The sequence below is a fragment of the Rhinolophus sinicus genome, linkage group LG17 (assembly GCF_036562045.2).
Source record: "Rhinolophus sinicus isolate RSC01 linkage group LG17, ASM3656204v1, whole genome shotgun sequence".
Taxonomy (NCBI): domain Eukaryota; kingdom Metazoa; phylum Chordata; class Mammalia; order Chiroptera; family Rhinolophidae; genus Rhinolophus; species Rhinolophus sinicus.
Window position 1 is genome coordinate 610,454 of NC_133766.1, and position 26,600 is coordinate 637,053.

Genomic DNA, 26,600 nt, shown 5'->3' on the forward strand with positions numbered 1-26,600 from the left:
TTCAGAAGGGCTGTCATCAAAAAGACGGAAGGTAACAAGTGCCGGAGAGGCTGTGGAGAAAAAGTAGTCTGTGCACTGTTGGTGGGAATGTGAACTGGTGCAGCCGCTATGGAAAACAGCACAGAGGTTACTCAATTAAAAAATGATCGTCTCCGCTCCTGGGTATTTACCCGAGAAAACCCATGACACTGATTTGAAAATATATATTTGCATCCATGCTCTCATGGAGATTAAAAAAAACAAAACAAAACAAAAAAACGAAAGAAAGGGTCTGGGGATACCAAGAAAAGGACACACTCCTGCCCAGCACATACACACACATGCATGCACACACACATGCACACACACGCATACACACACGCATGCTTGCACCCGCAAGGCTCACAGATCAAGAGACGATTGCCATTCCTCACAGGGGTGTGTGACTGACACAGCTTAGGGTGGGACCCCCCCACCCCCAGCACTTGAGTCAGGAAAAGTCACCTCACCCTCCACAGAACATTTTAAGTGTATTGTCTGTGAAATGTGCAATCACACTGTGGGTCCATGTGGCCATGAACTTGAAGGGGCTGCAGCTGGCCCCACACTGGGGACTGCTCAATGCTAACTGTGGGAAGCCAGCTGGGAAAGACACACGATCCCACCTGCGTGAAGTTCAGATGTGGACACAACTGACTGTGGCGTTGGGGGGGGCACCTGGTTACCTTTGTGGGGGGAGCGCGTGTTTCGTTGGGAGGGGGTCCACTGCTGGTGACTTCCACTTCCTGGCTGAGCCTGGGTGATGCGAATGGACTCACTTTCCAGTGATTTGTATATTCATGATGTGACACAAGCGAGGAAACCCAAGTCCGTAAGGAACACTTTAAAAAAATTCCATCTGGTAAATTGGCACAGTGTTTGGAGGGCAGGATAAGTTTTTATAAATGCATGTCAAGGTTTTAAATGTACAGGTTTTTGACCAAACAATGCTATTTTTAGGAATTTAACATAAAGAGATAGTGGGCAAATTTTCAAAAATATAAGTATGAAAATTTTTATTGTCACATTGCTGAGAAAAACTTACACTATACTTTAATGTAAATTGATGTGTACACTCAGTAGAAGACTAGGCAATCATACAAGGGTTGTGAGTATCTCCTTTTATGGGTGTGGAAAGATGCCCGTGATATGTTTTTGAGTTATAAGAGGTTGCCGATCAGCAAATCAGACAGTTCCACCTGTGCACGTGTGTGATTGTGTGTTTGTAAGTGTGCAGTGCTTGTGTGTGTATGTCAATGCACAGGGAGAAGCCTAGAAAGAATTTTGCTGAAATAGTCCTGAGGATCACTTATGAGTGGCATGAGTTTAGAGGGCTTCTGCTTTCTTCTGTGTGGCTCTGGATTTTGTTTCAGTTTTCCACAGTGACCTTGTATGAAATGTAAGTCTCATTTTCTAGAATCTGGAGACTTTCCAAAGACCTCGTAGGGCCTCTGTCACTGACTTCTTCAGTTGCCACGGTCCCTTCAGTGAGGCCACGTGCCAAGTTGGCTCAGGTGGGGTTCTCCTCACTGCAGCCTTCCGGTGGCTGTAGAAAACCCCCTCCCTCACCCTGCCCGTGGACCCCTTACAAACCCTAATGTTGCCTCCACTCTGACTCAACTGGCTGTAAAGGCAGAGCGTCTGCCACGCACGAGTCCCACCGCAGTGTTTTGCCTGCTGTTTTCCGGATGCTCTATCAGGCTGTACGATCCGCTACCATTTCCTGTCCAGGCCACCACATGCCTTTTCTCTCTGTGACTTCCTTTATTTCTGACCTTGCCCATAGCAGTCTGATTTAGGTCTGTGAAAGCATGGAAGTGGAAAGCATTCTCACACAGCAAAGACGTAGCGGCTTCAGATGACAAGATTCCCCAAATCAGGAGCCATGGCCATGCCCACAGTCCCTTGTTTGGGCATGCTGTAACGCGGTCCTACGGTGACCACCTCGGAGTTACTTCAGTGGGACGGGGACATTGGTGAGAAAGGGAACGTAACATGTTAACAGTTTGGCTCAGACAGGTTATTCAGTAAGAAGCTCCAGTGTCTTTTCCCACCAAACAGGGACATGTCACCTGCTGCAAATGGCTTTGCAGAGGATCCATGGGACAATGGAGGTGACATACCTGAATGTCGCAGAGGTCCTTAGAATCAGTGTGCCCCAAACAGAGTCTGTTCTCTTTCCTCTGCCTGTCTAGGCCTCTTTGCACCACTGCCATCCACCTTGCTTCCCACAAACTCTGCACTCATTTGAAACTGCCGCTGTATCACCTCCCACAACTGACCCAACCTGTGAGTGCTGGGACCAACTGGGTAGCTTGGGTTGAGGGAGGGTGTCAGGGTCAGTTTTATAGCTGTTTCCTTCTGTGTTTACAGGGAACCTGGTTCCACAAACCAGCTTAGACCTACTGAGGGTGAATGGGGTGCTGGGGGAGTCGGTAACGCTTCCCCTGGAGTTTCCTACAGAAGACAAGTTCCAGACCAGCACCTGGCTTCATGATGGGACATCTGTCATCTTCATTCAGCCAAAGGAGGCGCCAATCCAGGTGGCTGACCCAAAGCTGGGTGAAAGTCACCGAGTCCTCCTTGCAGACAGACAAGCTCATGAGGCAGGCACAGGTCCGTGCCATGTCCACGTAACCACACTGCCCTCCTCCAAGGTCTCCAGTCAGGGCCCGAGGAGCTCCAGTGGATGGGGGCATGGCAGACGGGTCCCCACTGCTCAGGGTGAACAGAGCCTCCTCCAAGCCTGGGCTGGGGGTGGGGTGACCCGTGGAGAAGAGTCCCTGAGTGTCACTCTGAAGAGTTCAGAGCCTCTGAGCAGACCTTCCTGTACCCTTTCTCACTTGTCCTCTCCAGTCACCGGCAGATGCTGTGGCGCTGGCTGCACAGCGTCACCCAACTCGCTGCTTCCTCTGTTCTGCCTCTCGGGGGCTGGGCATGGAACTCAGGGGTCTTGTTCTCTCCCCTTTGTCCCCTGATTCTGGTCCCCCTGGATGGCCTAGTAAGGGCCTTTATTGCTATTTGTCTCTCTTGAAACTATTGTTTCAGGGAGAGCGGCCACCAGGATTCCATCATCTCTGAGAACAGGGCCAGTAGTGGACCTACAGTGCCACCTTGAGGTGTTGTGTGGAGGAAGGAGGAGAGACCGTGACCGAGGGTTGGTCACCAGTGGGGACGGGCTGCTGTGTCCCAGAAAGGCTCCATCCTCAGTGACTCCCGGAGCCTTGATGACCTGGAATGGAGCCACACCTGCACAGCTATGAATCCTGTTAGAAAAGCACCTCCAGCCTCATCCTTTCTCACATTGCTGTTTGTATCCATCCCTCTTCAAAAGACCATGAGGAAAAACCTATGAAAAGATACAGTATTAAAATCTATAGCACCCGTACCACACTAGGATGTGGTAACTTAGCTAGGATCAGTAGCTCAGTACCACACGTGAAACCATGAAACACAAAGGACTTATAGAAACTTGTTAGGTGTAGGAGTCAGGACAATAATTCATAAGTAGAGGCTCCCTGAGATGGTATTTGGGAAACAAGGTAACAAGGAGGGGTTCTGTGGTCTCGTGCTCTGGTGCAGGGGTGGTGTCCTGAGGGGGCTGGAAAAGGAGAGGACTCTGACATTTCAAAGGCATGTTATCCCAGGTGCACAGACAATGGACGATTTCAAAGGTAAAGAAGAACATTTGCCAAGGAAGCTGCAGGCCTGGGATGTGACTACCCGCCACGACCCGCCCGGCTAGGAAGTTTTATGTTCAGACCATCCTGTGTGGCTACTTTCAGTCACAGAGTGAGTGGGGTCGGTCATGCTGGCGGGCCCTGAGCTTGTCAGGTTAGTTCATTCACAGACCTTAGATAAAATCTGAGGAAAAAGAGATGGGGGCAAATTAAGACCAAGTTGGGCCGCTTTATCTGAATGGCGCTTGAAACAGAAAAAGTGGAATTATACACATAAAAACAGGGACGGCTACTCTGATTATACCCCCTCGGTTATGGACTAAGATTTCTACGGGAGACCTCCGTTACTCAGTGTGGATTGCAGGTTGCAGAGAGGTGGATTGCAGTTAGCAAGTGAGGTTGGTTGGCAGAGACAAGTGGACGGCAGGTTGTGGATCGTGTGGCTCCTGCTTCCCGTGTCTCCAAGCCAGTGAGACTACAGTGGTGTGACTCCCCTATCTATGGCTCCGTGGGTGTTCCTTTTCAGCCTAGGCACATCCTGGGTTCTTGTGCAGGGGGTGGGACCAGAGACCCCGCATGACACCCTGCATGATACTCAGCAAACGTTTGTGGAAGGCGCAGTAAGCGCTCCGCAGGGCCACCCTGCCCCGCCCACATCCCCTGCAAAGCCCCGCCCACCTCCCTGCAAGCCCCGCCCACAGAGGCCCTGGGCCCGCTTCCTTCCGCCCGCCGGAAGTGCTGGGCCTCCGCTTCCGGCTTCTGGTGTCATGGCGGCCTGAGCCCGCGGTGGCGGCCCCTCCCTGCGGAGCCGCTGTCCCGCGGCGGGGATGTGACCGTGGGCGCTGCCGGCTGCCCGGGCGTCGCGTCAGCTCCGGTGTCGCCCTCAGTCCGCGCCCATGGCGGGGTCCGGCTGCGCGTGGGGCGCCGAGCCGCCGCGGTTCCTGGAGGCCTTCGGGCGGCTGTGGCAGGTGCAGAGCCGCCTGGGCAGCGGCTCGTCGGCCTCCGTGTACCGGGTGCGCTGCTGCGGCACCCCCGGCTCGCCCCCCGGCGCGCTCAAGCAGTTCCTGCCGCCGGGCAGCACGGGCGCCGCGGCCTCGGCCGCCGAGTACGGCTTCCGCAAGGAGAGGGCGGCGCTGGAGCAGCTGCAGGGGCACCGGAACATCGGTGAGTGCGGCCGCCCGGCCCTGCGCTGCCCGGCCGCCTGCACCCCCGGCCCCGCCGCGTCCTCGCCGCGCGCTCCTGCCGCCGGCCCAGGCCCGCCCGCGCCCTCCCCGGGCTGCTGTGTCCGGCGGCGGCACCGGGACGCGCTCCGAGCTCCGGGTCCCCGGCGCCGCCGCCCTGTCAGCGCAGCGGGTGCCCTGCTGGCGGCGGGAGGCGCGGTTCTGCTGCATCGCCATGTCTTGCGTGGGCATTTTTGAGTATTTGCATAGCAGTGAAAAAAGGGAGGCATTTGTTTCCAGGACTTGTGATGTTAGTGCTAGTAAGTCACGTAGACGTTACTTGGCTCTTGGATTTGGGAGCAATGACTCGGTATTGCACAGGGTCCATTGACAAGTCTAATAAGTGACTTCCTTCTTGCCAAGGGGACCTTTCTGTGTTACCCTTTTGGAGAAGAATGAACACTAGGTTTGCTTGTTTTTTCTTGTTTGCTGCGTGGTGTACGTACCATGGTAATTGCGCAGTTTTCCAGGGCCTGAGGACTTGCTGACTCGGCAAGATTAGGTTAAAGTGGCATCTTGAAAGGCTTAATCTCTTCTTTTAGTATTTAGATTATAGAGAGCTGTTTTCGGTCAAGAACCAATCTTCAATTTTGTTTTTGCACAGTGTGACATTCATCTTAAGAGTAGTACCTAATGTTTGGATTTTTACTTGCGATCATTTTTGCTTGGCACCCTAAGTGCATATTCACCCACCACCGAGTGCTTGGTGAAACACAATTGGAATCACTGTGCCATATTTAATGTCTCTGAATAGTAATCAGTTGTTGAAGATTGTCTCATAATTGTTAAAATAACCCAGTTGCCCAAAAATCTTACTCATGGGTAAAATTAATTACAGAGGAAGCTTGCTTGCTCTTTAATGTTATCATTACCTAGACTGTCCCAGATTTGCACAGTCCTCTACCTTATAGTAACTTTCCCTGAGTCTGATGGTTAAAGTCCTGTAATTTGTCTCTTTTCCTAGTGACTTTATATGGAGTCTTTACAATCCACTTCTCTCCAAATGTGCCATCACGCTGTCTGTTGCTTGAACTCCTGGACGTCAGTGTTTCGGAATTGCTCTTATACTCCAGTCACCAGGGTTGTTCCATGTGGATGATACAGCACTGTGCCCGAGACGTTCTGGAGGCCCTTGCTTTTCTCCATCACGAGGGTTATGTCCACGCAGACCTCAAACCCCGTAACATACTGTGGAGCGCAGAGAATGAATGTTTTAAACTCATCGACTTTGGGCTTAGCTTCAAAGAAGGCAATCAGGTAAGAAATACTGCCCCTTCCATCAGTGTCTAAGCCAAACATACTTAAATGACAGAAATGGGTTACTAGAGGCTTCAGAGGCACCTCTCTATGATACTGAAATACCTGGGGATGAAGCGGGAAGAGTTTCACTGCCACCATGTAAAAGAGCGTACGTGTTTGGGTCAGGTCAGGGCACCATTGAGATCCAGGTGGAGCTCTTAGGAATATTTCACCCACACAGACTGCTTTTTATTCTTTGCACCGTTGGATACTTGCTGAATTACTGCTACTGGTGTCTTCAGTCGGGGCTCATGGGAAAACGCGTGTCAGTTATGGCAAACCCTCCATTCGCACAGTGTCCTATTTATCAGCCGTACTTGACAGGCAGGAGACTGTCTAAGGGAACGAGTGCTGTCTGGAAAGAGAGCAGCTAGCCTGGGAGAGCTGCCTGGTTAAGGAACAAAGGGTTGTGATGGCCGGGGACTAAAGGCTTTGGCGTTCAGCTTGGCGGGAAATGCGCTGGAGGAGAAAGGGAGCAGTTTTCACTGGTCGTTAACATCTACTCATCTTCTTTAGGATGTAAAGTATATTCAGACAGACGGGTATCGCGCTCCAGAAGCAGAACTGCAGAACTGCTTGGCGCAGGCGGGCCTGCAGAGTGACGCAGAGTGCACCTCAGCCGTTGACCTGTGGAGTCTCGGGATCATTCTGCTGGAAATGTTCTCAGGAATGAAACTGAAACACACAGTCCGATCTCAGGAGTGGAAGGTACCTCGCGGAGCGTGGCGTGGGGGTCAGTGCTCAGCTCGCAGGGCTTCTGGCCGAGGGTCCTGCCTTGGCCTCCACGCCCCTGTCCCTGCACATCGGGTTCCTCACCCCACAGGTGCAGGTGTGCTAGTAGTGAGCATTGCACGCTCACTGTCGCTAGCCCGTGGCCTGACGTGGAGTGAATGCTCGATAAAGTATTCCAGTGACTGCCTTTTCCTGAAGAAGCAAAAGTGATTGCTTTTGTTCAGTTATTAGTTATACTACATTCTAAAATATTAGTAATACAGTAGTGCAAGTCACGTGATGTTCTTTCCATCAGCTTTCCAGTTCATGCTTCACAGTTAAGGCATTTTAATGCACAGTCTCAGTGAATTTGAACAATTCTGGGAGCATCGTGAGAATGGGTGTTGTTTAACCTGTTCCGAATGAACAGCTGGAGGGAGGCATGGACCCTACAGCTGGATGTCACGGGCCTGTCCCCGGGTGTGGAGGCACGGACCCTACACCTGAGTGTCACGGCCTGTCCCCGGGTGTGGAGGCACGGACCCTACACCTGAGTGTCACGGCTTGTCCCCGGGTGTGGAGGCACAGACCCTACACCTGAGTGTCACAGCCTGTCCCTGGGTGTCGAGGCACGGACCCTACACCTGAGTGTCATGGCCTGTCCCCGCTGGTCCTGTCCACAGGCCCGCACTGCTCCGGATTTATCCATGTCCACATGTGACTTTGCTGGTAGAGTGAGTGCTGCTCATGACACTGTTTCTGAGGGAACCTGGGTTCTTAGTTTCCAGCCTCTGACATAGGAAGGAATGGACTTGTATGTTCATAAATTAGGAATTAACTATGTAACGTTTTCAAACAGATCGTGAGCCTGTAACGTCATGTTGGTACTAGTGCCCTTTAGGCTAGAGGATTGATAAACAATACAACTTGGGAATTATTATTGGTTTCGTATGAAGTATTTGTTTGAGCATCTAATACGTAGTTAGTGTGTGGCTCTTATACTTTGCAGAGTTTTATTTCTTTTAAGCCCCGTCATCAATTTTGTGGTGTGGCAGTTCCTGGAGGGAATGCTTTAATAGCCTACTGGGTGTACCTAATGCTTACTTTTGGCGAAAAAAAAAAATGCAGCCACATGAGTAAAACCAGTGTCATTCTTTGTCATTGGTACTCCCACCAGTCAGGAGGCCAGTGTCCTCTCTCTAATGTTGTACAATTACGGACCGATTCCATCCACCATCATTGAGCTCTTTGCACTGTTTCTGCTTGGGCCAGAGCCGATCAGAATAATAGAATGTGGTTTTAAAGTACTGCCTTATCTCTTTGATAGTTCATTTCTGTCTGAAAACCAGTTGAACACCCATCGCTGAGACCCTGCCTCACCTAGCACACATTCGTTTTCTCACTTCGCATTAAGCTACGTTTTGACGTGGTTGCTTTGGTACTTGTTTCTCATTCGTTCATGTAGTGTATGTTCCTAAATCGCCAGGTGCTGAGAGCAGAGGAAGAACATTCTATTCCCTAGAAGCATCCAGGTCTGTGCATCGTGTCCCACTAAGACCAAAGCTCTCCGAGGAGGATGCTTTCTGTCACATTTTACTTCCCAAACGGGACGTGCGTGTGCCTGGTGCTAAGTAAATGTCCCTGACTTGCATAACCAAAGGAAGACCATTCTCCCTCTTTCAGGCGAACAGTTCTGCTATCATTGACCACATATTTGCCAGTAAAGCAGTCGTGAATGCCGCCATCCCAGCCTATCACCTCAGAGACCTTATCAAAAGGTAATTGCGGGTGCTTTCAATTTCTGTTTTTACCAGATAGATTTGGATTATTTATGGTTTGCTTGATCGGGTAGACTTTTTGCCCCCTTAGAAATAAAAATCTTACTGTAGACCTTCTATAAAAACCAAGTGACTTGAGTCATTTTACTAAATTTATTTTCAAAGGAATGGTCTTTTGTTCCTGATGAATACCAGGTGTTAGGCCCTTCCTGGAAGCTGTTACTCAGCGGAAGTTGGGTGATGGGCCGCTGTACCTTTGGCCTCTCGTAACTCGGACAGTTTTACACACTTGATGGAAAGTAGGTTTTGAAAGAGAGTCTTTATTAACTAACGACCAAGTTGGCTTTGGACTAGCAAGAAAAGTTTCGAAAAAGGTAGTTATGTATTAGGTTGGTACAAAAGTAATTGCAGTTTCTGCAGTAATTTTTAACCTTTTAAACCAATTACTTTAGCACCAGCCTAATATCATACTTTAAATAATTGCCATTGAAAACTCAGGACAGATACAGTGTTTCTGATTTCTGAGTAGATGCAATCACAATAGATATTTTAAAATAAGAAATAATGTGTATTATCCAGTAGTTGATTTTTCACATTTCTAGCGTTGTGGGCCAGAAATGAAGAAAAGTAATTAGTATGTTGCAAAAGGGTGGGTCTTTTGATCAAATCAGAGTATTATTGTTTCTTTGGAATATTGACCCTATAAATCTTCCAATTAGGGTTTTTTTTTTTCTTTTTATTTTGGATAATTATAGCTTCACAGGAACTTGCAAAATGTTGCAGAGAGGTCTGTGTCCTTTCCCCAGTTTGTCCAATGGTGACATCGCACATAACTGTAGGACATCACAACCCATGGAACTTACTCAGCTCTCACCAATTTCACTTGCACTCGTGTGTGTGAGTGTGTGTGTGTGTGACAATTAGTTTTGAATAGCTGTTAGTATCTGATTGATAGTAGATACCCCATGTTGCATTTTACATTGAAAAGAGGCAGTGTAAACTTACCTAATGGATTCTAGTATGATTGAAACTAGTATGACATTGAAACTAGTATATTATATGCCAACTCTAATTTAAAAAATGGGAAAAAGTGTTACGGATTCTTGTTTGGAAGTCAAATGAACTGATTTCTAGTATTGACTAACAGCTTTTTTTTCTTATTGCACAACTAATTCTAAATGCTAATACTACAGAAAACTGTGTTGAGGAAAATAAAAATTCTAAACACAGTTTCTAGTGTTAGCACTTGATTTATTTCCTTTCAGTATTTTTCTGTGTATTTTCTTGTGTGTGCAAGCACATTATTTGAACTTTTTTTATTGTGGACTAAACACAGACCCTGAGAACAAACATGCAGCTCAGTGACGCCTTGGGAATGTCTGTGTCCACCATTCAGGTCGAGAAGCACAGCGGTGCAGTGCCCGGAAGACGGTCGCTGTGCCTCCGTCCCACACTCAGGCCGCTTCTTGCCCCTGGAAGTAACCCCTGCCCTGTCTTTTTGCTGATTACTTCTTCTTTTTCATTATCGCTTATTACCCACGTGTGCATCCTTAAACACTGTGGTTTAGTGTTGTTCTAAAAAAAAAAATTTTGTTTTTAATTACTTTTAAAAACATCTCTCTCAATCTAAAAATCCCCTCTCCACCTTTTCCTCTCCTCTCCCTGTTGATCGTTGAACAGCCGGGCTGTTGGCTCAGGGTTGTCCACAGTCTGTCCACAGACATTTGCAGACTGTGTTAGCCTGGTGTCATTTAACATATTTGTCTGTTTGTGTCTTGTAAACTGGTAGTTGCATCTAGAGGGATTTTTTAAAAGGTGGTTGTTTGCAGGACTGTTGATGGTATTATGTTCTTTCACGAGAAGGCACATAACGTAGCCGTCTTTCTTTGCTGTGTTAGCAGCTGTTACTACTCAGTTCCTAGAGCCATTACCCTGCTTATTCTGTCATTTGTTCTCCATTTGGTTCACCACAGACAAAGGCTTGATTCTCTGCTAGTTTTCAGTTTCCCCGTCATCCTCCCAAGGGGATCATCCCCTTCCTGAAAGTTCAAAGTGTCATTATTAACTAATGGATTTGAATATATTTGATATACATGTGATATATTTTAGTACATTGTTCTTTTTATCCTGGTTGAAGCTGAACGTGTCCTCTCTGTGATGAATCTGAGCCTCTGCCAGTTGGTTCTGGCAGACCTCTTGCCTTCGATGACTTCCTTGCTGTCTGGTGTGACAGGCTGTTGCCAGTTCACCTTAGGCGTTTCCTGCCCCAGGCCTGGGAGTATCCATATTCTCCAGGAAGCATGGTTTCTTTTAGGGAAATGGTATTTTTAAGTCACAGTCTTAGGAATACTTCCTGCTACTGTGTGGTCATTGTCTCTAGGCCTGTCAGGTGGACAGAGGTCATCCTGATACTTCCAGTTCAAATTCAAGACCACTGGCAAGTTCTTTTTTACCTCTCTGCCTGTCCTCTATGTCAGTAATTCTGGCTGTAAGGCTAGAGGGAATGCCAGAATTAGAATTTTCATAATCACGCATTTGCTTTATTCCACATTACACTGAAACAGCCTCAGAATAATAGTACTCTGGTAAGGTTACTGAAAGCAGTTATATTTGCATATGCTTTTCCCATTTTCCCCCCATTTGAAAAAGAGTTGTATGTGCATCACCGGGTCATGTGGCCATTACGTCCTGTGTGCTCTGTGTTGTTCTCATCTGACCTCCTCTGTGCACGTAGCTGGAAACGGGGGTTCATGCTGCTCCTCGTGCAGCATCTCCTCATGTGAGGTGCTAAGGCGGTTCTCTGGGGCGCAGGAGTGCTACTCGAGAGCTCTTGCACGTCAGTCGTAGTTTACGTCTGCTTTCTGTGCTCTAGGGTCTGTTTATCTGGGTATAAAAATCCTGGGCCTGCAGTTTTCATTTCTTGAGTGTCTTGAACATGTTAACTTTCTTTTCTTCTCGCACGTAGTGTTGCTGTGGAAATGTTAGATGGAATCTAATGGTCTTTATATTGAAAATCACTGGTCTCTTTATCTAGATGCTCAAAGGATTTCATTTTTTTCTTAAAAGTCTAGTGATTTTACCTGAATACTGGGGGGCCAAAAAAAATGTACACAAGTGGACACTTTGGTCAAAGTTGCTCAAGCAGTATTTTGCCGCAATCAGAAGTGTCTGGACGCTAATGGGAACCACTTTGACCACCTCTTGTAATTGCAGAAGTCAAACATGACTTGTATTCATCTTTTATTATCAGTATATATTGAGTATGACAATTTTAATACAGTTTTCCTTTCTTAAGATGTGTGTACATTTTTTTGGCACCCTCTGTATCCTGATTTTGGTTGTTTTGGTTGTTTCAATAGTCTCAGGAAAATGCGTAGTTTCAGATCTTCTTGTTTGTTTTTGAATTACAGTTTTTAGTGTTTATTCTGTTCCCTGCTTAGCTGTTCTTTAGGCTGTCCTGCTTTATATTTACTTGGATAGGGTTTTCTTTGAGTGTATTCAGGACTGTCACTTTCTCTTGAATCTTTTGTGTCTTTCATTCTTCCTTTTTGATTTTTAAAGATTTTCTTTCTGCCTTCTGTTTATTTGTAGGACATCATCTCCTGTGTTTCACCATGTTTGTATTTCTTCTAGTTATTTTATGAAATGATTTTTTCTTTTCTAATTCTTTCCCGGGTCCTATTACCTTATTTTTGAGGTTTTCTAATTTTGATTTGCATTGCTCTTTTATGTCTCGTATCATTTAAAAAAATATCTTCAGCTCATTTTGAAATGGTGGGTTATAGTGTTCATCTGTGTTGTGGTCGTATCTTTCTGACATGCACTGATTGTCTGAAGGACGTTATTTTGCAGTTCTCGTCTTTCTATAAGAGCTGTGTTAGAATAGTTTTATGTAGCTCATTGTTATTTTTGGAAGATCCAATTCGCTTTATTAAGAGATTCATGAATTGGGCAGCATCCCATCTAGCAGCTAGGGGCTCGTTTTTATGTGAAATTCATGTTCCTACACTTACAGAAGAAGGTGTAGTTGACATATCTTTCCTAATTACACAGGGCTCCTTCTTGTGTTGTTTTTGTGTAATGTTAAAAAAATGTTGCTTTTTTCCTGAGAGCTCCTGTTTCTTCCCCACCCCTACTTTTTCCTGCCCTTTCTTCCTCTCCCCCCATCCTACTCAGTTTGGATTCTGTTCCCAAGATTTCTTTCCTCCGCAGGACTGTGCCGGGAACGGAGCCTCAGCAGGTTAGTCCTAGAACCTGGAGGATTCCACCCATTCAGACCTTGTGGCTGCGACTGCTTCTCTGCAGTCGGGTGCCTTGCCTGCCAGCAAGTACTTGTTGGCTCTTCTGGGTTGTTCTTTTCTCTGATCCATCAAGGCAACTGTTGCTTTTCTCTGCTTCCTTCCACATGGATGCTGACAAGCTGCAGGTCTTACTCCTGGGGGTGGTCTGTCCCCCACCTCTTGCGTTTTGGCATTTATTGGTGTGACCTAGCCTTGTTGACACGTTGTCCATGGAGTTTGATTTTGCTGTCAGGTTTCTCTGCTATTGCTCTGAAGTTGTTCTATTTTGACAAGATTCAAAAATCATCTCACCACTGTCTTTTTCTGTTTTTCAGTTGGGTTAATCTATCTAGCTTTTTTCACTTAATGTTATAAAATGTGGATCACTGTGTCAAAAACATGATTTTAAATTAGAATATAGTATGCCCTCGGTATGCATCATCATTTATTGCAGCGTTTGCTCATAAATAGCTCTTAGATTTTTTGTAGATGGCTGATTCAGAAAGTCACGGCCGCATAATTCTTGCGGTGACGGACACTGAGTTCTCTTTTCTTTCCTGGCTGCGTTTTCAAAAGTCTGGGCGGTCACTGTCAAATTCACTGTTCTTGTGCTTCAGCATGCTTCACGACGACCCGAGCAGAAGAGTCCCCGCCGAAATGGCGCTGTGCAGCCCGTTCTTCAGCATTCCTTTCGGTGAGTCGTGCGCGGCTTTCTTGGTTCCTGCTCACTGACAGTCGGATGGGACAGGAGAGCTCGTCTAGCTCCCCAGCCCCTGACGGCCGTGCGTCCGTCTCTTTGGGGGCTTATGTCTAACTGTCGGCATGCGCCCCACAGCCCCTCACCTGGAAGACCTGGTGGTGCTCCCCACCCCAGTGCTGAGGCTGCTCAATGTGCTGGACGGCGAGTATCTTGAGAACGAAGAGGACTACGAAGGTCAGTGCCCTCAACTGTGTCTCGTGTGTCTTTCCTACCGAGTCTGCAGGATGCGTATAGTTCATGAGATTCTATTTCCCGACTTATCAGTGAGGTTGTTGAGCTCCACGAGCTCTAAAATCCTCTCCCTTTCTTTCCTGCTGTCGATTACTTTCCCCCAAATCCACGTGGCAAAGCCCTGCTCCCTGGTATGGTGGTATTTGGAGGCGGGTGGAGCCTCTAGGAGGCCATGGGTTAGATGAGGCCATGCGGTGGGGCCTCATCATGGAATCAGTGCCTGTAGGAGGAGGAGGCGGGGCGGCCGCGTGGTCAGTCGGCTAGAGCGCGGTGCTGATAACACCAAGGTTGTCCGTTCAATCCCTGCTTGGGCCACTGTGAGCTGCGCCTGCCTTAAAAAGAAAAGAAAAAGAGGACATAGGAGAGCTTTCTCTGCCTCGTGAGGGCATGGCAGGAAGGCAGCTGCCACACCACACACGAATCTGCCGACACCTGACGTTGGATTCCAGCCTCCATGCTGAGAAATAAACGCCTGCTGCTTAAGGCACTTGGTCTGTGGCATTTGGTTAACGCAGCCCCAGCCTAGGTCCTCTCAGTCTTCTACGCCTCGTAAGCCTTCACCAAATCAATAGGTTCATCTTCCCAGCAACTTCTTTCTCTCTGTTTATACTCGTCCTGTCCTATGCTTTTATCTCTCCTTTTAGCTCTTTTTTGCTTGTAACAACTTACTCATTTAAGACGTATTTACTGTACTTGCCACGGGGGCATTGTTTCCTGTCTTTAGTGTGTAGGGGAAACAGTATGTAAACAGAGTTTTGCTAAATCTGAAGGTGGTAATACACGGAGAGGGAGCGGGGAAGGTTACGTGAGCAGCCTCTACAGAGCTGGTGCCCGAGCTCTGTCAGCAGTTGGGTGGCTTGGGACATTGAGGGGTCGGGAGGGAGCAGCACAAGGCCTGTGATGAGAGCAGGTGGGGCTTGTTCACCCCGTCATCTCTACTGGGGGTCAGTCAGGTGACTGTACCTACTCTTTTCTTGGTATCTTGTGTGTAACACTCTTATTTTTCTTTTTTGCTCCAAATACACTGAGTGTTTAAATGTCGTCTAAATGTAGTTACAAAATCTTAGTGTTTAAGAATCTCACATGAACAGTTCAAGAGATGATATAGTACCATTAAATACCTCTGTTGGTTGTGATTAGCAAGGTCATCGGCAAATAACACCGAGATACTGTAGGTAAGTTTGCTTAGTTAGAAATCGTGTGTGGGAATAACTGCCTTGTAGCCTTGGTGGGTGGGGAGGGGGGAGAAAGTTAGATTCAGACTTTCCACTTTAGACCCAGATAAACTTGCAGTCAAGTACAGATTACAATATTGAAAAATAAAACAAAAAACAAAGAAGAGAGGGTATAAAACAAAGACGGAAGAAAGAAAGATGGGAATAAAAGAAAAAAGTTTTAACTTAAAAAAAGTCATGGGAGATTTTTAAAAATGATATTCCTGGAGCAGGAAAGGCCTTTTACAAGTTTGGCACAAAACTCAGAAGCAGTAAAATGATAGAAAATTCAACAAATTTTACATTGACAAAAACCACCATGAGAAAGATTAAGACAGATGACAGTCTAGGAAAAAATATTCAGCTCTTACCATGAACAGAGGCCCTCTAAATGAGCGCAGGAGAAAGCGAGTGAAGGGTACATACACCATTTATAGGCAAGGATGTTCCAGAGTCTCTCACACAAATTTCATTCTCATTTATTGAAATGCTAATTAAAAGCATCACGTTGACAGTAAAGAACATATTCGAGAACCCCCTACAGGTAGGGTATGGGGAGTGTAAATCGGTGAGCCTGCTGCAAAAGAGACTGGTAATGCTGACAAAGCTATAAATCCGTATCAGCTTGACCCAGCGATTCCATCTCTAGGAAGCCAGCTTAGAGCGACACAAATGAAACGAGATACGTACAAGCTTGTCTAGTGCAGTGTCGCTCATAAGGGCAAAAAGCTTGGAAATAGTTTAATTATTCAGCAGTAGGGGAAATACCAGAGAATTTATTGATCATTCGGAGAGTGAAATATTACACAGCTGTAAAAACAAATGAGGAAATTTCATATGATGCTATTGAAGGATCTTAAGAATACAGTTACTGAAAAGCAAAGGTGGGATGTTTTCCTACAGCATATGTGGTCATACTTGCTCGTATAAGCTTATGACGTTGATGGCGGGACACTGGAGAAGCAGGGATTGCTGTCTCTGGGAAGGAGAATGGAAGCTGGGAGCGGGAGGAGGGCTGGTTTGGGTTTTCAGTCACGGGGATGCTGTTCCAAACGTTACATTTAAAGTATAAAGAGAAAACTGGTGAACATAAACATGGACTTATGTTATACTTACGCTTGATTTTAGAAGCTATAGAACATGCCGTCATTACTTAGATACGGATTTCTGGATTCTCTGATGATTTAAAGTTTTAAAATAAGGAAGGCTTGTTAATTGCATCAAAGTGATTACTGTTGTATCTTTTAATGACCAGATGTTGTGGAAGACGTGAAAGAGGAATGTCAGAAATACGGACCAGTGGTGTCTCTGCTTGTCCCCAAGGAAAACCCAGGCAGAGGACAAGTACGTGGACGTTTTCATAATCTCAGGGGATAAAATTCCGCGCTGGGTGTGCTCGTCTGGGGGAAGATGGACCCAGGAATGTTAGGGATCGCGACCTTCTCATTCTGGACGCTTTTATTGTCTTATGCTCTTGTTTCCAAAAGTTCTGTAAAATGCATGCATGTTTAATCATTATTGGTTTTTTAAAAAGTTTGAGCCTACTTTTGAGCCATTCGTAACTAGTAATGCCAACTGAATCGTGCTAATTTAGGGCAGGTTCAGCTACAGAAATGTTTTGGCCTGACTCTGTTCTAATTAAGTGGAGTTAGACACCATTTAGGTCACTGGCATTCTGATGATGACGGAGTCACCAGCGATAATGTAAAGAAGGAAGGTGCACTGGACTGGGAGGTCTTGTGTTGAGTTCCGTTCTCGACGCGAGTAGCTTTGTGCCGACTCGGTTTTTCCATCTCTAAAATGTATGGGAAAACTAGGATCACAGAGTTTTCTTTAGAAACTCTGCAGTTAGAAATTAAATTGGGTGACCAAGAAGATAAGAGAAATCTTCCTTTTGTGTGTAGTATTGTCATTTTTCGCGAAACAGAATATTGTTTTACTCTGTCTCAAGGCTTCCCAGCCTCCACACAGTTGGGCTTAGCCCTGGGGCGGGACCCTCCCTGCTGCTGTCATGTGCCTCAGAGGATGGTCAGCAGCTCCCGGCCTCCCCACTAGTTGGCTCCCACCTGCCCCTCCTCAGTGTGACAACCACAATGTCTCTGGACAGTGCCAACTGTCCCTGGCGGGCAAAGTCATCTCTGATTGTTAGGGATTGTGGTTTTAGCTGATGACTGTGTTGTGAAAATCCTCGGCAACTGAAAAATGTGAAAGGAATTTCACTGTCGTCTTAGTGAAAAGTTATTGCCAACCTGGTGATGACAGCAGTTACCTCATTCAGCGGGAGGAGCTGATGGTGTGTGCCTGCTGCTCGCTTTCCCACCATGCTTAGGGAGACCACTGGGTGCTGGTGGGGATGGTGGTGCAAGCGGACGAAGGAAGGCAGGTGACCGGTGCTGAGGAGACAAGGCCAGGCAGGGGCTGTCGTGGGGGTGGGGGGCAGGGACAGGCCAGGCTCCGTGTGGAGGAGTCAGGGTGGCTGCAGAGGCTGGGCAGCGGACCTGAGGCCACAGGGAGGGCACGGGGCCAGTTCAGGAGCTTGCTCTGCATGAGAAGGTTTGGGACTAAGGACCAACGTGAACTGACTCAGTGGTCAAGTGCGAGGGACACAGAATAGCAAAGCAGGACGAATATTTTCAGGGCAGGCAGTAGCCAGCTTTCAGGTGACAGGAAAAGTAAGTCTTCGTCTGGGAGAGGAAATCTGCTACGTTAAGAAGCATTTGAAGGGCAGTGAAAGCCTTTGATGCCTCTGGGGTCCTAGGTTAACTTCCTTTGGTTATTGGAAATGGCTGTTTCTCCTGGGCAAAGCTTGTCTTCATTTGCATTTTCAGTCCAAATGAACATAGCATGGTTTTTAAGGAATATGATATGGAAAATAAGTTAGGGAATGCATCTTATAAAAAGTCATCAAGATTGAAATGAAACAGCTCTAATACAGTTGTTTAATTTCGTAATAATTATAAAAATGAGATGCTTTTCTCTTATTTAGTTGGGAGTGATGTAATGTGTAAGATGGTAAGTCACCTGTGTGATGGGATACATGGCACATGTAACTGTCTGCTTCGTCACTGCACTTTGCTGTGTGGATTTGGGAGTTAAGAGTCAGGTTAGGAAACTCAGACAGCTTCCTTATTCTCATTGGACGTCATCTAATTTTTCTCGTGTACTGATGAAAAAGTGCATGTTGCTAGAAATGAACTGGCCCTACACCTAACATAAACTTTTATTTTTGTAGAAAAGGAGATATAAAATATTAAGCATTTCTGAGATGAATAAAACGAGTATTCGCTGATTTGATTATGTGTTTCATGATGTAATTTGGTAATATGGGTCTTAACCAGCTTATACGAGGTACACCGGCTCCGAAAGAAATCACACACAATTGAATTGGTACTGTCTTCCCATGCTGTTAGATGGAAAACATACAGCCTGGCTGACTGCGTTGCTTTGGCCATTTGGAGGTGCTTTTATTTCCAGTTGCTGACACGGTTTAGAGATAGGTTTTCAGAGGGCTGAAAAGCACCCCTGACCTTCCTATGTGTAAAGGTGGTTTCTCGTGCTGCATGGTCTCTGTCGTTAGGAGTAACGCACAGCTCACAAGTTGTCCTGGGAGGAAAGGCCCAGTCTCCCGCTCTGGACTTCACAGTCTCTGAGCTCAGAAAGTCCCATCACAGGCCGGGTGCCCTGGGCCTAATGGCCTGCATTAGCCTTAATACGAGGCGGGCAGTGACCAGTCACAGGCTGGGCCCCGTGCTTTGTTTACCTTGTAAAACGTGCTTTGCAGTCACGGCCTCGTAATGAGCACCGCTTCTTTGTTCGACCACACACCTTCCCGCTGTGGTCCCGTCGGACCCTCGTGGAGCTGAGGGGCGGTTCTAGACCAGTGCGGGTGGAAATGAAGTTCCGTGTGCTCTGTGCCCTTACAGGTCTTCGTGGAGTATGCGAATGCCGGCGACTCGAAAGCTGCCCAGAGGTTACTGACGGGCAGGATGTTTGATGGGAAGTTCGTCGTGGCTACTTTCTACCCGCTGACCGCCTACAAGAGGGGGTACCTGTACCAGACCTTGCTTTAACCGGTGCCCCTCGGACTGCGTCCTGTCTCGTCTTCTACGTCCGAATGCAGAAGTGCCCCTTCCCATCAGGAGGGCACGCCTTGTCCATGTTTCATCCTGCTACTGTGCGGCCACTGCTGACCCTGGGCGCTGGGCAGGGCCACACCTGCCAGCCGCACGGCGAGGCGTCCCCGTGGGCACCTTCCTCGTGGGGGCAGGTGCTGCTCTCCAGCTGGAACCCAACAATTACCCCATGTGACCCTGAAGCAAGGTGGAGTCCCCGTGGCCCAATGACCATGAGCGCGTTTGTCAGCACGGAGACATCACTTACATGCGGCCCCTTTATGTTGTTGGGTGGCTCTTCCTCACCATGGTGGGCTGCGTGCTCCCAGTGACGCTGACTGATAGTGGGGCGGCAGTCACCCACTGTGTCGTCACCCTGAGTGCTGAGGGCTCCAGGGAGCACGGGAGTCCTGAGCCTTCCGTTCAGGGTGCGCAGTGAGCCAGTCTGTCTGCAGCGTTTGAAGTGACGGCTTTGAAAATGGCGAACCGAAGCCTGATCTTGCACAACTTGTGTGTCTGGTGTGTTTGCTTGAGCGGTGAAGGTGTGAAAGAGAACAATGGAGCCGGTGCACTTTTGTGGGAGCCTGCTAAGCGGGTGCAGTGTGTACTCTCCTTTCCCTGCTTGTCTCACACCTGCAGGATGGAGGGTGTCTGTTTTGGAGAGTTGCTCTGTCTGATGGAGAGACAATAGAAAACTGCTCCTTCCTGAGAGGTCCCGAGCAGGCGCGTCGACCCGTGGCTGTGTCCCAGGGGCGCACTGCTGCACAGGGTGGGGGGGCCATTCTTCGTCGGCTTGAGGGCCTGAATTTCCTTGATCACTGCCTGATTTCTCAAGGCATGGCTCTGCCTGCTGTGATGGAAAATCGAGGTGGGTCAGAAAAGGTAGAGATGTCAGCGAAAGGAAAGAAAGAAGAGTCGGCAGGGGTGGGTGGTGATCAAGGATTCTCCTGTTCCCGCTTTCTCTCGCTCGTCCCCCTCCCCGTTCTCTGCCTCGGCCTTCAGCTGGAGAGAAGCTAGAGGAACGGTGTCCCATGTGGTCTAGCTTTTGAAGGCAAGCACGTCAGGGAAGGTGGAGCTGTAAGAAGGAGGTAGAAGGGAAGAAAGACTCGGGAAGAAGTCTTCAGTCTGATGGGCCACGTCGAGGACACTGGTGTCGTGAGGTCATGGGCCCGGGCTGACCCCATGATTCCTCCCACTTCGTGGTCGGTTGTCTAAGGGTTTAAAGCTTAGGAACCTTGATTAGCACTGATTACACACAAAAAGTTGTATACAGATGATGATTTTTGTCTCGTTTCCTTACCTGAGTAAGATTTCTATTTATTTATTTTTTTCCTAAAGGAAAAGTCCTTTGTACCTTTGTCTGCTGGAAACCACGTCGCGCATCGTGTGCCCCGCCCCCCACCGTGAGCCGTGCAGATCACTGGGAGCCAGAGGAAACCTGCCTTTTAGAGAGGGGGGTACCTTACCCTGTCCAGCAATTACTGCTCAACACCTTAGTCATCAGATGATTAGGAATTCCTTCATACTTATTGTGAAGCCCAATTTGGTGCCAGGGGACTGATTTATGAATTGCCGAGAGCCCTGTGACGTGGTCCCCAAGGGAAAATTCATGGGAAGCTTCTCATATGTGTCCTCAGAAAGAAGAATGTTAGTGTTCATTTTGGCCCTTTCAGAGGTTGGTTAGCTGGTTTGTTTTCAAATAAAAATCCCAGAGACCATAAGCAGTGTGGTGGAGACCTAGGCTTTCCTGACACCGGGTTCCTACGGTCACAGCTTCATGGCCTTTGGAAAGACCAGGCCCTTCCACGTGTGCTCACAGACGCAGACCATAGATGGGTCGTGTCCGGCGAGTGTTCTAGCTTCACACACCTGCCTCTCTCTTCCCCGCCCCCAGGGACTGACATCCCCTCTGGGCGGGGACGCACTGGCATCTGGGCGCTGAGAGGCACGGCCCCTGGGGGTCTCCTTGCTGTTGCTTTCCAACGATCCGTGGTGTGTGACACTAGATTTTTATTACACAACGTGCTAACTGACTAGGTTGAAGGGAGTTGGGGGACTAATCAATGAGCCCAGGTAACCGTGTGTTGAATGAAATACAGAAAAGCCATAGGATCGAGACAAGATGCCCTCCTGATATTCAAATTCCCTTATTTCCCAGCTCTCAGCCTGTTACTACCAAAGATGACATTTGCAGAGTCTCCCTCTTCTCAGATGATCAGAAGTGTGATACCTTTCTTAAACCTGAACCAAATATTCTCAAAAGACGCAATTTTCCTGGTTCTTTTAGGACGAAATGTGTACACAGGTTTAGATTCTTTGAAGTTGTTCCAGACCCAGAGGTTTCCTCTCTGAGGGGCAGGCTGACAGGTGAGGGCTGGTGTCACCCCAGCCCTACCCCGGGGCACGTTTTATCTCAGGTAGTTTTCTTTTCCTAAATTAATAGCTGTGCTTCCGTCCTGCTTCCTTCCCAGTGTCTTCTTTGTTGTCCCATGGTGTGGCGCGGGGCACGTTTGTGTCCAGAAAAGGCACGGGAAGGGCCTCCTGTGTGGACAGTCGTGGTTCTTGGGGAGTGTCTGGAGGAGGTCGCTGGGTGTCCAAGCCACTTTCCAACTTGGCAGCCGTGTGTGGAGGACACGCGAGGCGCACTCAGCGGAGGTTGGTGTGAGGAGGAGCATTTCCCCTGCGATGGGGATGGCGGTGTGAGCTGGTGTCCTCCTTGTTGGGGGGCCATCAGCACGGCACCCCAGGCGCCTTCCCTCCTGCTGCTGTGCCTTGAGCCCGAGCTGTGGCCGCTCGCAGAAGAGAAGTGCAAGGCGCGCGTCCCTCGGCTCCGAGCAGCAGCCCCCCCGCCCCCCGTTCCGGTGCCCCCGCTGCCGCCTGCTGAGACGCTTAACGGAGTTCAGGGAGTTCTCCAGGCTGTTTCTGAGCCTGCTTTCTAGATGCCTCTTACTGTCCTCACTTGCATTTTAGCCTTTGAGCACATTTATTGGAGGGAGGGCTGCCGTGGAGAGGCCGTGGAGAGAAACGCCTGAGGTGAGTTTCTACCCCACACTGGGCTCTCGCCTGAGGGGCCACCGTTCCCTCTGGGACGAGTGACCAGCAAAACACTCAGATGCTGGCCCCAGCCTGTCTGAGTTCATTCCTCAAGCGCAGGTCACTGGCGTTTTGCCGTCATTTCCTTCTTAGGTCTTCCTTCAGCTTGACTAAATTAGGGCCATCTTACATCATTCCTCTTGTCAGTTGTACTTGGCAGTGTGACATTTAATCTGTTGTCATTTGATGAACATCAGCACCATGGGAACCAACAGCAATTATAACACCAGTTTCTGCGTGAGGGGTGAGGGGGACGCTCAGTAACCGAGACTTCTCTGCGAGGTGCAGGCTGGCGGCTTGATTCAAATCGGTCCAGGTGGAGCTGCACCCTGACAGTCTGCACCGAGCACACGTCGGGTGTGAGCAAGTGCCTTGTGTTTCCTGGAAAAGCTCGACACTCACTTGGGCGACAGCTTCCTGCATCTCATCCTTTTCCGTGGAATCACTTTTGGGTTGAGAAATGGATTAAAAAAGTCCAAATTGCCTCAGTTTACCTTTTGTGTGTGTGTGTCTGTGAAGCTATTCATTTAACTTCCCCCAGTAGCACGAGGGTGGAAAGGCAGCGTCATCTGGGAGAGGCTAATTCTCCCTCAGCTCTAGTTCAGTCTTAATGGGAAGCTCCTTCGTATGCTGTCACTGGCTCGCAGACGTAGCCCCTGTCTTGTCAGGTGTGGTCACATACAGGCCAGCCACGCGTCCCTCTTAGCCCAGAAGACTCCCTGTGTCTTCCGCAGGTACTCAGTGAAGGGCCTTTACTTCTCGTCCCTGTGACTTACTGTCCCTTTCTGAGTAGAAAAGTGTCAAATCTCCACGATGGGGACCTCGCCTGAGCTCTTGGGTCATTTTCTTTCTTCCAGAGGGATGTGGACCTTTTAGTTTCTGACACACCCAGAATTTTAAAGATTTTGTTTGTTTTAGGTTAGCTGCTTGTTCCCTGACACTGCAGGACATACTATGTTTGTTTTCTTAGCCACCCCCGCCCCCGCCCTGGAGTCACACAGTCGCATGCAGTTGACAAGTACTATGGGTATTTAAGAAGAAGGTGAAACTGTTTTAACTACTTTTGCTGCAATTTTATAGGAGAAAAAATATATGTACACCCCAGAGAGCATTAGGAAGTTTTCTATTTCATAGGTGATCGTTAGGGTATAAGATCCCTAGTTTACACAACCCTTGTTCTCCTGGTAAGAAGTTTTTATTCATTTTCCTGCAGCTCAGCACTTTCGTTGTTTCTTAGGCTGCTTTCTGAGGACTGATGTGTCAAATTTGCTTTATTTGTGCTGTTCGGAGAGTTGTCATTTTCATGGCAGTTATGTTTATGGCACCAGAAATGACCAGCTGTCGCAGGATCCTAAAGAAAGCTGGTGGCTTTTTGAAGGCCGTGTATGTTTTATGACCTAGGTTTCTAGTATTTTAATTCAAAGTAACAGAGAAGCATCTGATCTTATTTGTCTTGCATGACCATTCATCCTTGTGCAGAAGAGAGCTTATTTTGTTATATTGCTTTGTATTATGAAAATAATCATTCTGGAAAAAAAGAAAAACCCACACTGGAATTGTGAATCCCTTTGTTTCTTTTTTGGGAAACCTTGTGGAAACATCAGAGCTGTTTGTTATAAACTCTGGATTGTCAGCAAGAGGGTTATTTGTGGTCACTTTTCGACCCCAGGATGGAGCTGCCTTGTGCTTCTGGGTGATCTCCCCTTGACAGTGCGATGTAGGACGGTGAGTGTGCGGATGAAGGACGGCCAGTGCAGGGGGGTGCCGGTCGTGCACGTGGGCAGCTCCTGGAATCCTCTACAGCTGCATTACTTGACGAGCGTGGGCTGTTAGGAGTCTGTCACGTGTCAGTCCGGAGGAGAGACACGTAATGAAAACAGCGACGAGGGGAAGAAACAGCTCCTGGCTGGTGTCAGTGGCCTTCCATGTGGCTTGTGACCTAAAAAGATACTTAACTATTAAAATCCGGGTCTGCTACCTGTGTGTAGCACAGATACATTTCCTTCCCTGCACATTCCTCATTGTTGTTTACCCAGGAATTATTGTGAGAGTGTAAGAAACCAGATCCAATGTCCATGTTCAGTGTGGCCTCACTTTTGACAGGCCTTGGACTCCAGCTTCTGTGTGTTTGGTGCACATCAACACTCAGCAGGGCAGAGACGGGGCTGGGAGCCCCGTGCGTGTGGCCCCTGCACCTGCAGAGCCGGTGGCGTTTGTTCAGAGTAAGGAAGGGCGAGTGGCCTTTGTAGAAAGAATAGCTGCCCGTCTTTCCAGCAGGACTCAGGCCTTCATTCTTAATTCCTTTTTGAAAACAATCTGAAGTCACTGAACATTCCTTTATGTCCTGTAAACAGCGTCCCGTCTGGGGTAGAAGGGACTTGCCCCCAGAAGGGCCCCATCTTTGTTGTCTTGTGATCGCTCTTCGGAGTTGAGGCAGGATCAGTAGGGCCCCACGGAAGCACTGCGGTGGTGGCTTGTGAGTGTTGAAACCCACTACTGTTTTCCCTCAGTAACACACATAACGTGCAGCTGCCGTGGTTTGAGAAGGTTTGGCTGGGTAAGTGTGAGCGTCACTTAAACCGAAACCAGTTACAGGACTATTCTCCCCTGTGGGTTGGCCTTCACCCCCAAACTACAGACTGTCACCCTGAATAGCTGTCAGGCACATTTCTGCCAGCTGCTCCTGTAGCGCACTGGTCTGGGGGTCTCGCAGCCCTTGGTTCTCTGTTCCTGGTGGTGTCTTCCTGTGTGTGAGTGTTTCTGATACCTAGTGGGACGTAATGTAGAAGTGGATCAGTACCAAGGAGTTCTTTGCTCAGATCCCTAAGTCCGGTTTCTCTGCAAGTCTTTTACAGTTGTTTTTCATTTCCCCTTTCCTGTGGACCTGAAAAGGGGACGCTGCATTTCAGTCGACTGTATTGCGTATAGTTTTTGCTGAAAACTTCCTATAAACACACTTTGCCTGTTCGGTTGTGTTGTAAACTGACTTTCCATAAGGTGCACTGCTGATATGCTTCCTGATGTGTGTTTGACAAGGGTGATTATAAATAAAGCTTAAACTAAAGGAGTGGCTTTTTTATTTGAACTCTTTCTGTATTTAGTGTAAGTCTTCAAGTTTAGATAACAGGTCAGTATACTTTGGACTTGAAAGAAACAGGAAATCATTTTTGCAGAAGAGCTTATACATATGGCCTTAAAGTTCAGGAATCGGGGTTTGTCCTTTTCTTCTGCAAAACTGTGTATTTGAACAACCCAAATCCTGAGTCCCTGTTTAGCTTGAGGTATTGAACTTGCTATTTAAAACCGTGAGGTGTTTCATTGTGATTGGTCGTTCTCTCCACTCGTCTGCAATCTGTAAAATGGGCTGGAACGTGACGAGTCGTGCGCGTAGTCAGTGAACCGCTAAGCACAGCCCCTTTCCCTGTGGTGTGTGTCACGCACGTTAGTGTTATGTGGCTACACGTGTAGTTTACAATTCATGTGTAATGTCAGTGTCTTCATTACATATGGAGTAAGTAATACTCAGATCAAAGGAGCATGACCACTGAAGGGTGTGTGTTTAAATACCAGCTGAACTACATGTCACCCAGAGTTGGGACGCGCTGGCAGGAGGCTCTGTGACAAGGACTCTGCATGAACCTGGGTGACAGATTCCTTATAAAGCAGGGAGGTGGGTTGTTGATGTTTCTGTTGGAAAATAATCATCAGACCAGAGACAAAAGGTTACTCTTCTCTGTCATCAGAATATTTACATTTTTAAGACCAGAGCCTTTAAAGTGAGATCGGTGATACGGTAAGGAAGATAAAGTTGAGTTTTGCAGTAACTTTTTGAAGACACGGCTCACAAAAGAGAGAACTGCATTTTAGGTGAAAATGAGCAATTTCCAAAGGCTGCAGACACGTGGCCCTGAGTGGCTCAGTTCTGTACAGTTGGCAGTAGACAGCTCCTGGGAGACTAACACGTCATTGTTCTTGTGTTTGTTTTACAAGGCGACCCGTGTGTGTGTATGACACATACTTGAGTGAGGTGTTTGGAGAGCAAGGGTCAGGCACGGAAGGGCTCGTCTTTCAGAATGAAAGCCACAGTAATGGGACAAGGTGGCATCAGAGGGGATCCAAGCTCCGCATCCCCAACCGTCCTGGGTGCTCACATGCGGCGTGACACACAGAGGCCTGGGAGCGGGGCGGGTGAAAACTCCCGTGG

General features: G+C 48.0%; 1 protein-coding gene across 1 annotated transcript; it reads left to right on the forward strand.

The window, feature by feature from the left end:
• The first annotated feature begins 4,439 nt into the window (after nt 1-4,439).
• UHMK1 (U2AF homology motif kinase 1) lies at nt 4,440-25,463 on the forward strand. Its single transcript, XM_074322299.1, has 8 exons — nt 4,440-4,862; nt 5,883-6,175; nt 6,734-6,925; nt 8,612-8,706; nt 13,604-13,680; nt 13,822-13,920; nt 16,447-16,535; nt 19,115-25,463. Exons 1-8 carry the CDS (start codon nt 4,595-4,597, stop codon nt 19,259-19,261), a joined length of 1,260 nt encoding a protein of 419 aa, XP_074178400.1. The 5' UTR covers nt 4,440-4,594; the 3' UTR covers nt 19,262-25,463.
• Nucleotides 25,464-26,600: the final 1,137 nt, after the last annotated feature.

Coding starts and splice junctions, on each gene's coding strand:
- UHMK1 (XM_074322299.1), top strand. CDS start 4,595: ATGGCGGGGTCCGGCTGCGCGTGGGGCGCCGAGCCGCCGCGGTTCCTG. Junction 8,707..13,603: donor CTCAGAGACCTTATCAAAAG/GTAATTGCGGGT, acceptor CTTGTGCTTCAG/CATGCTTCACGACGACCCGA. Junction 16,536..19,114: donor AAAACCCAGGCAGAGGACAA/GTACGTGGACGT, acceptor GTGCCCTTACAG/GTCTTCGTGGAGTATGCGAA.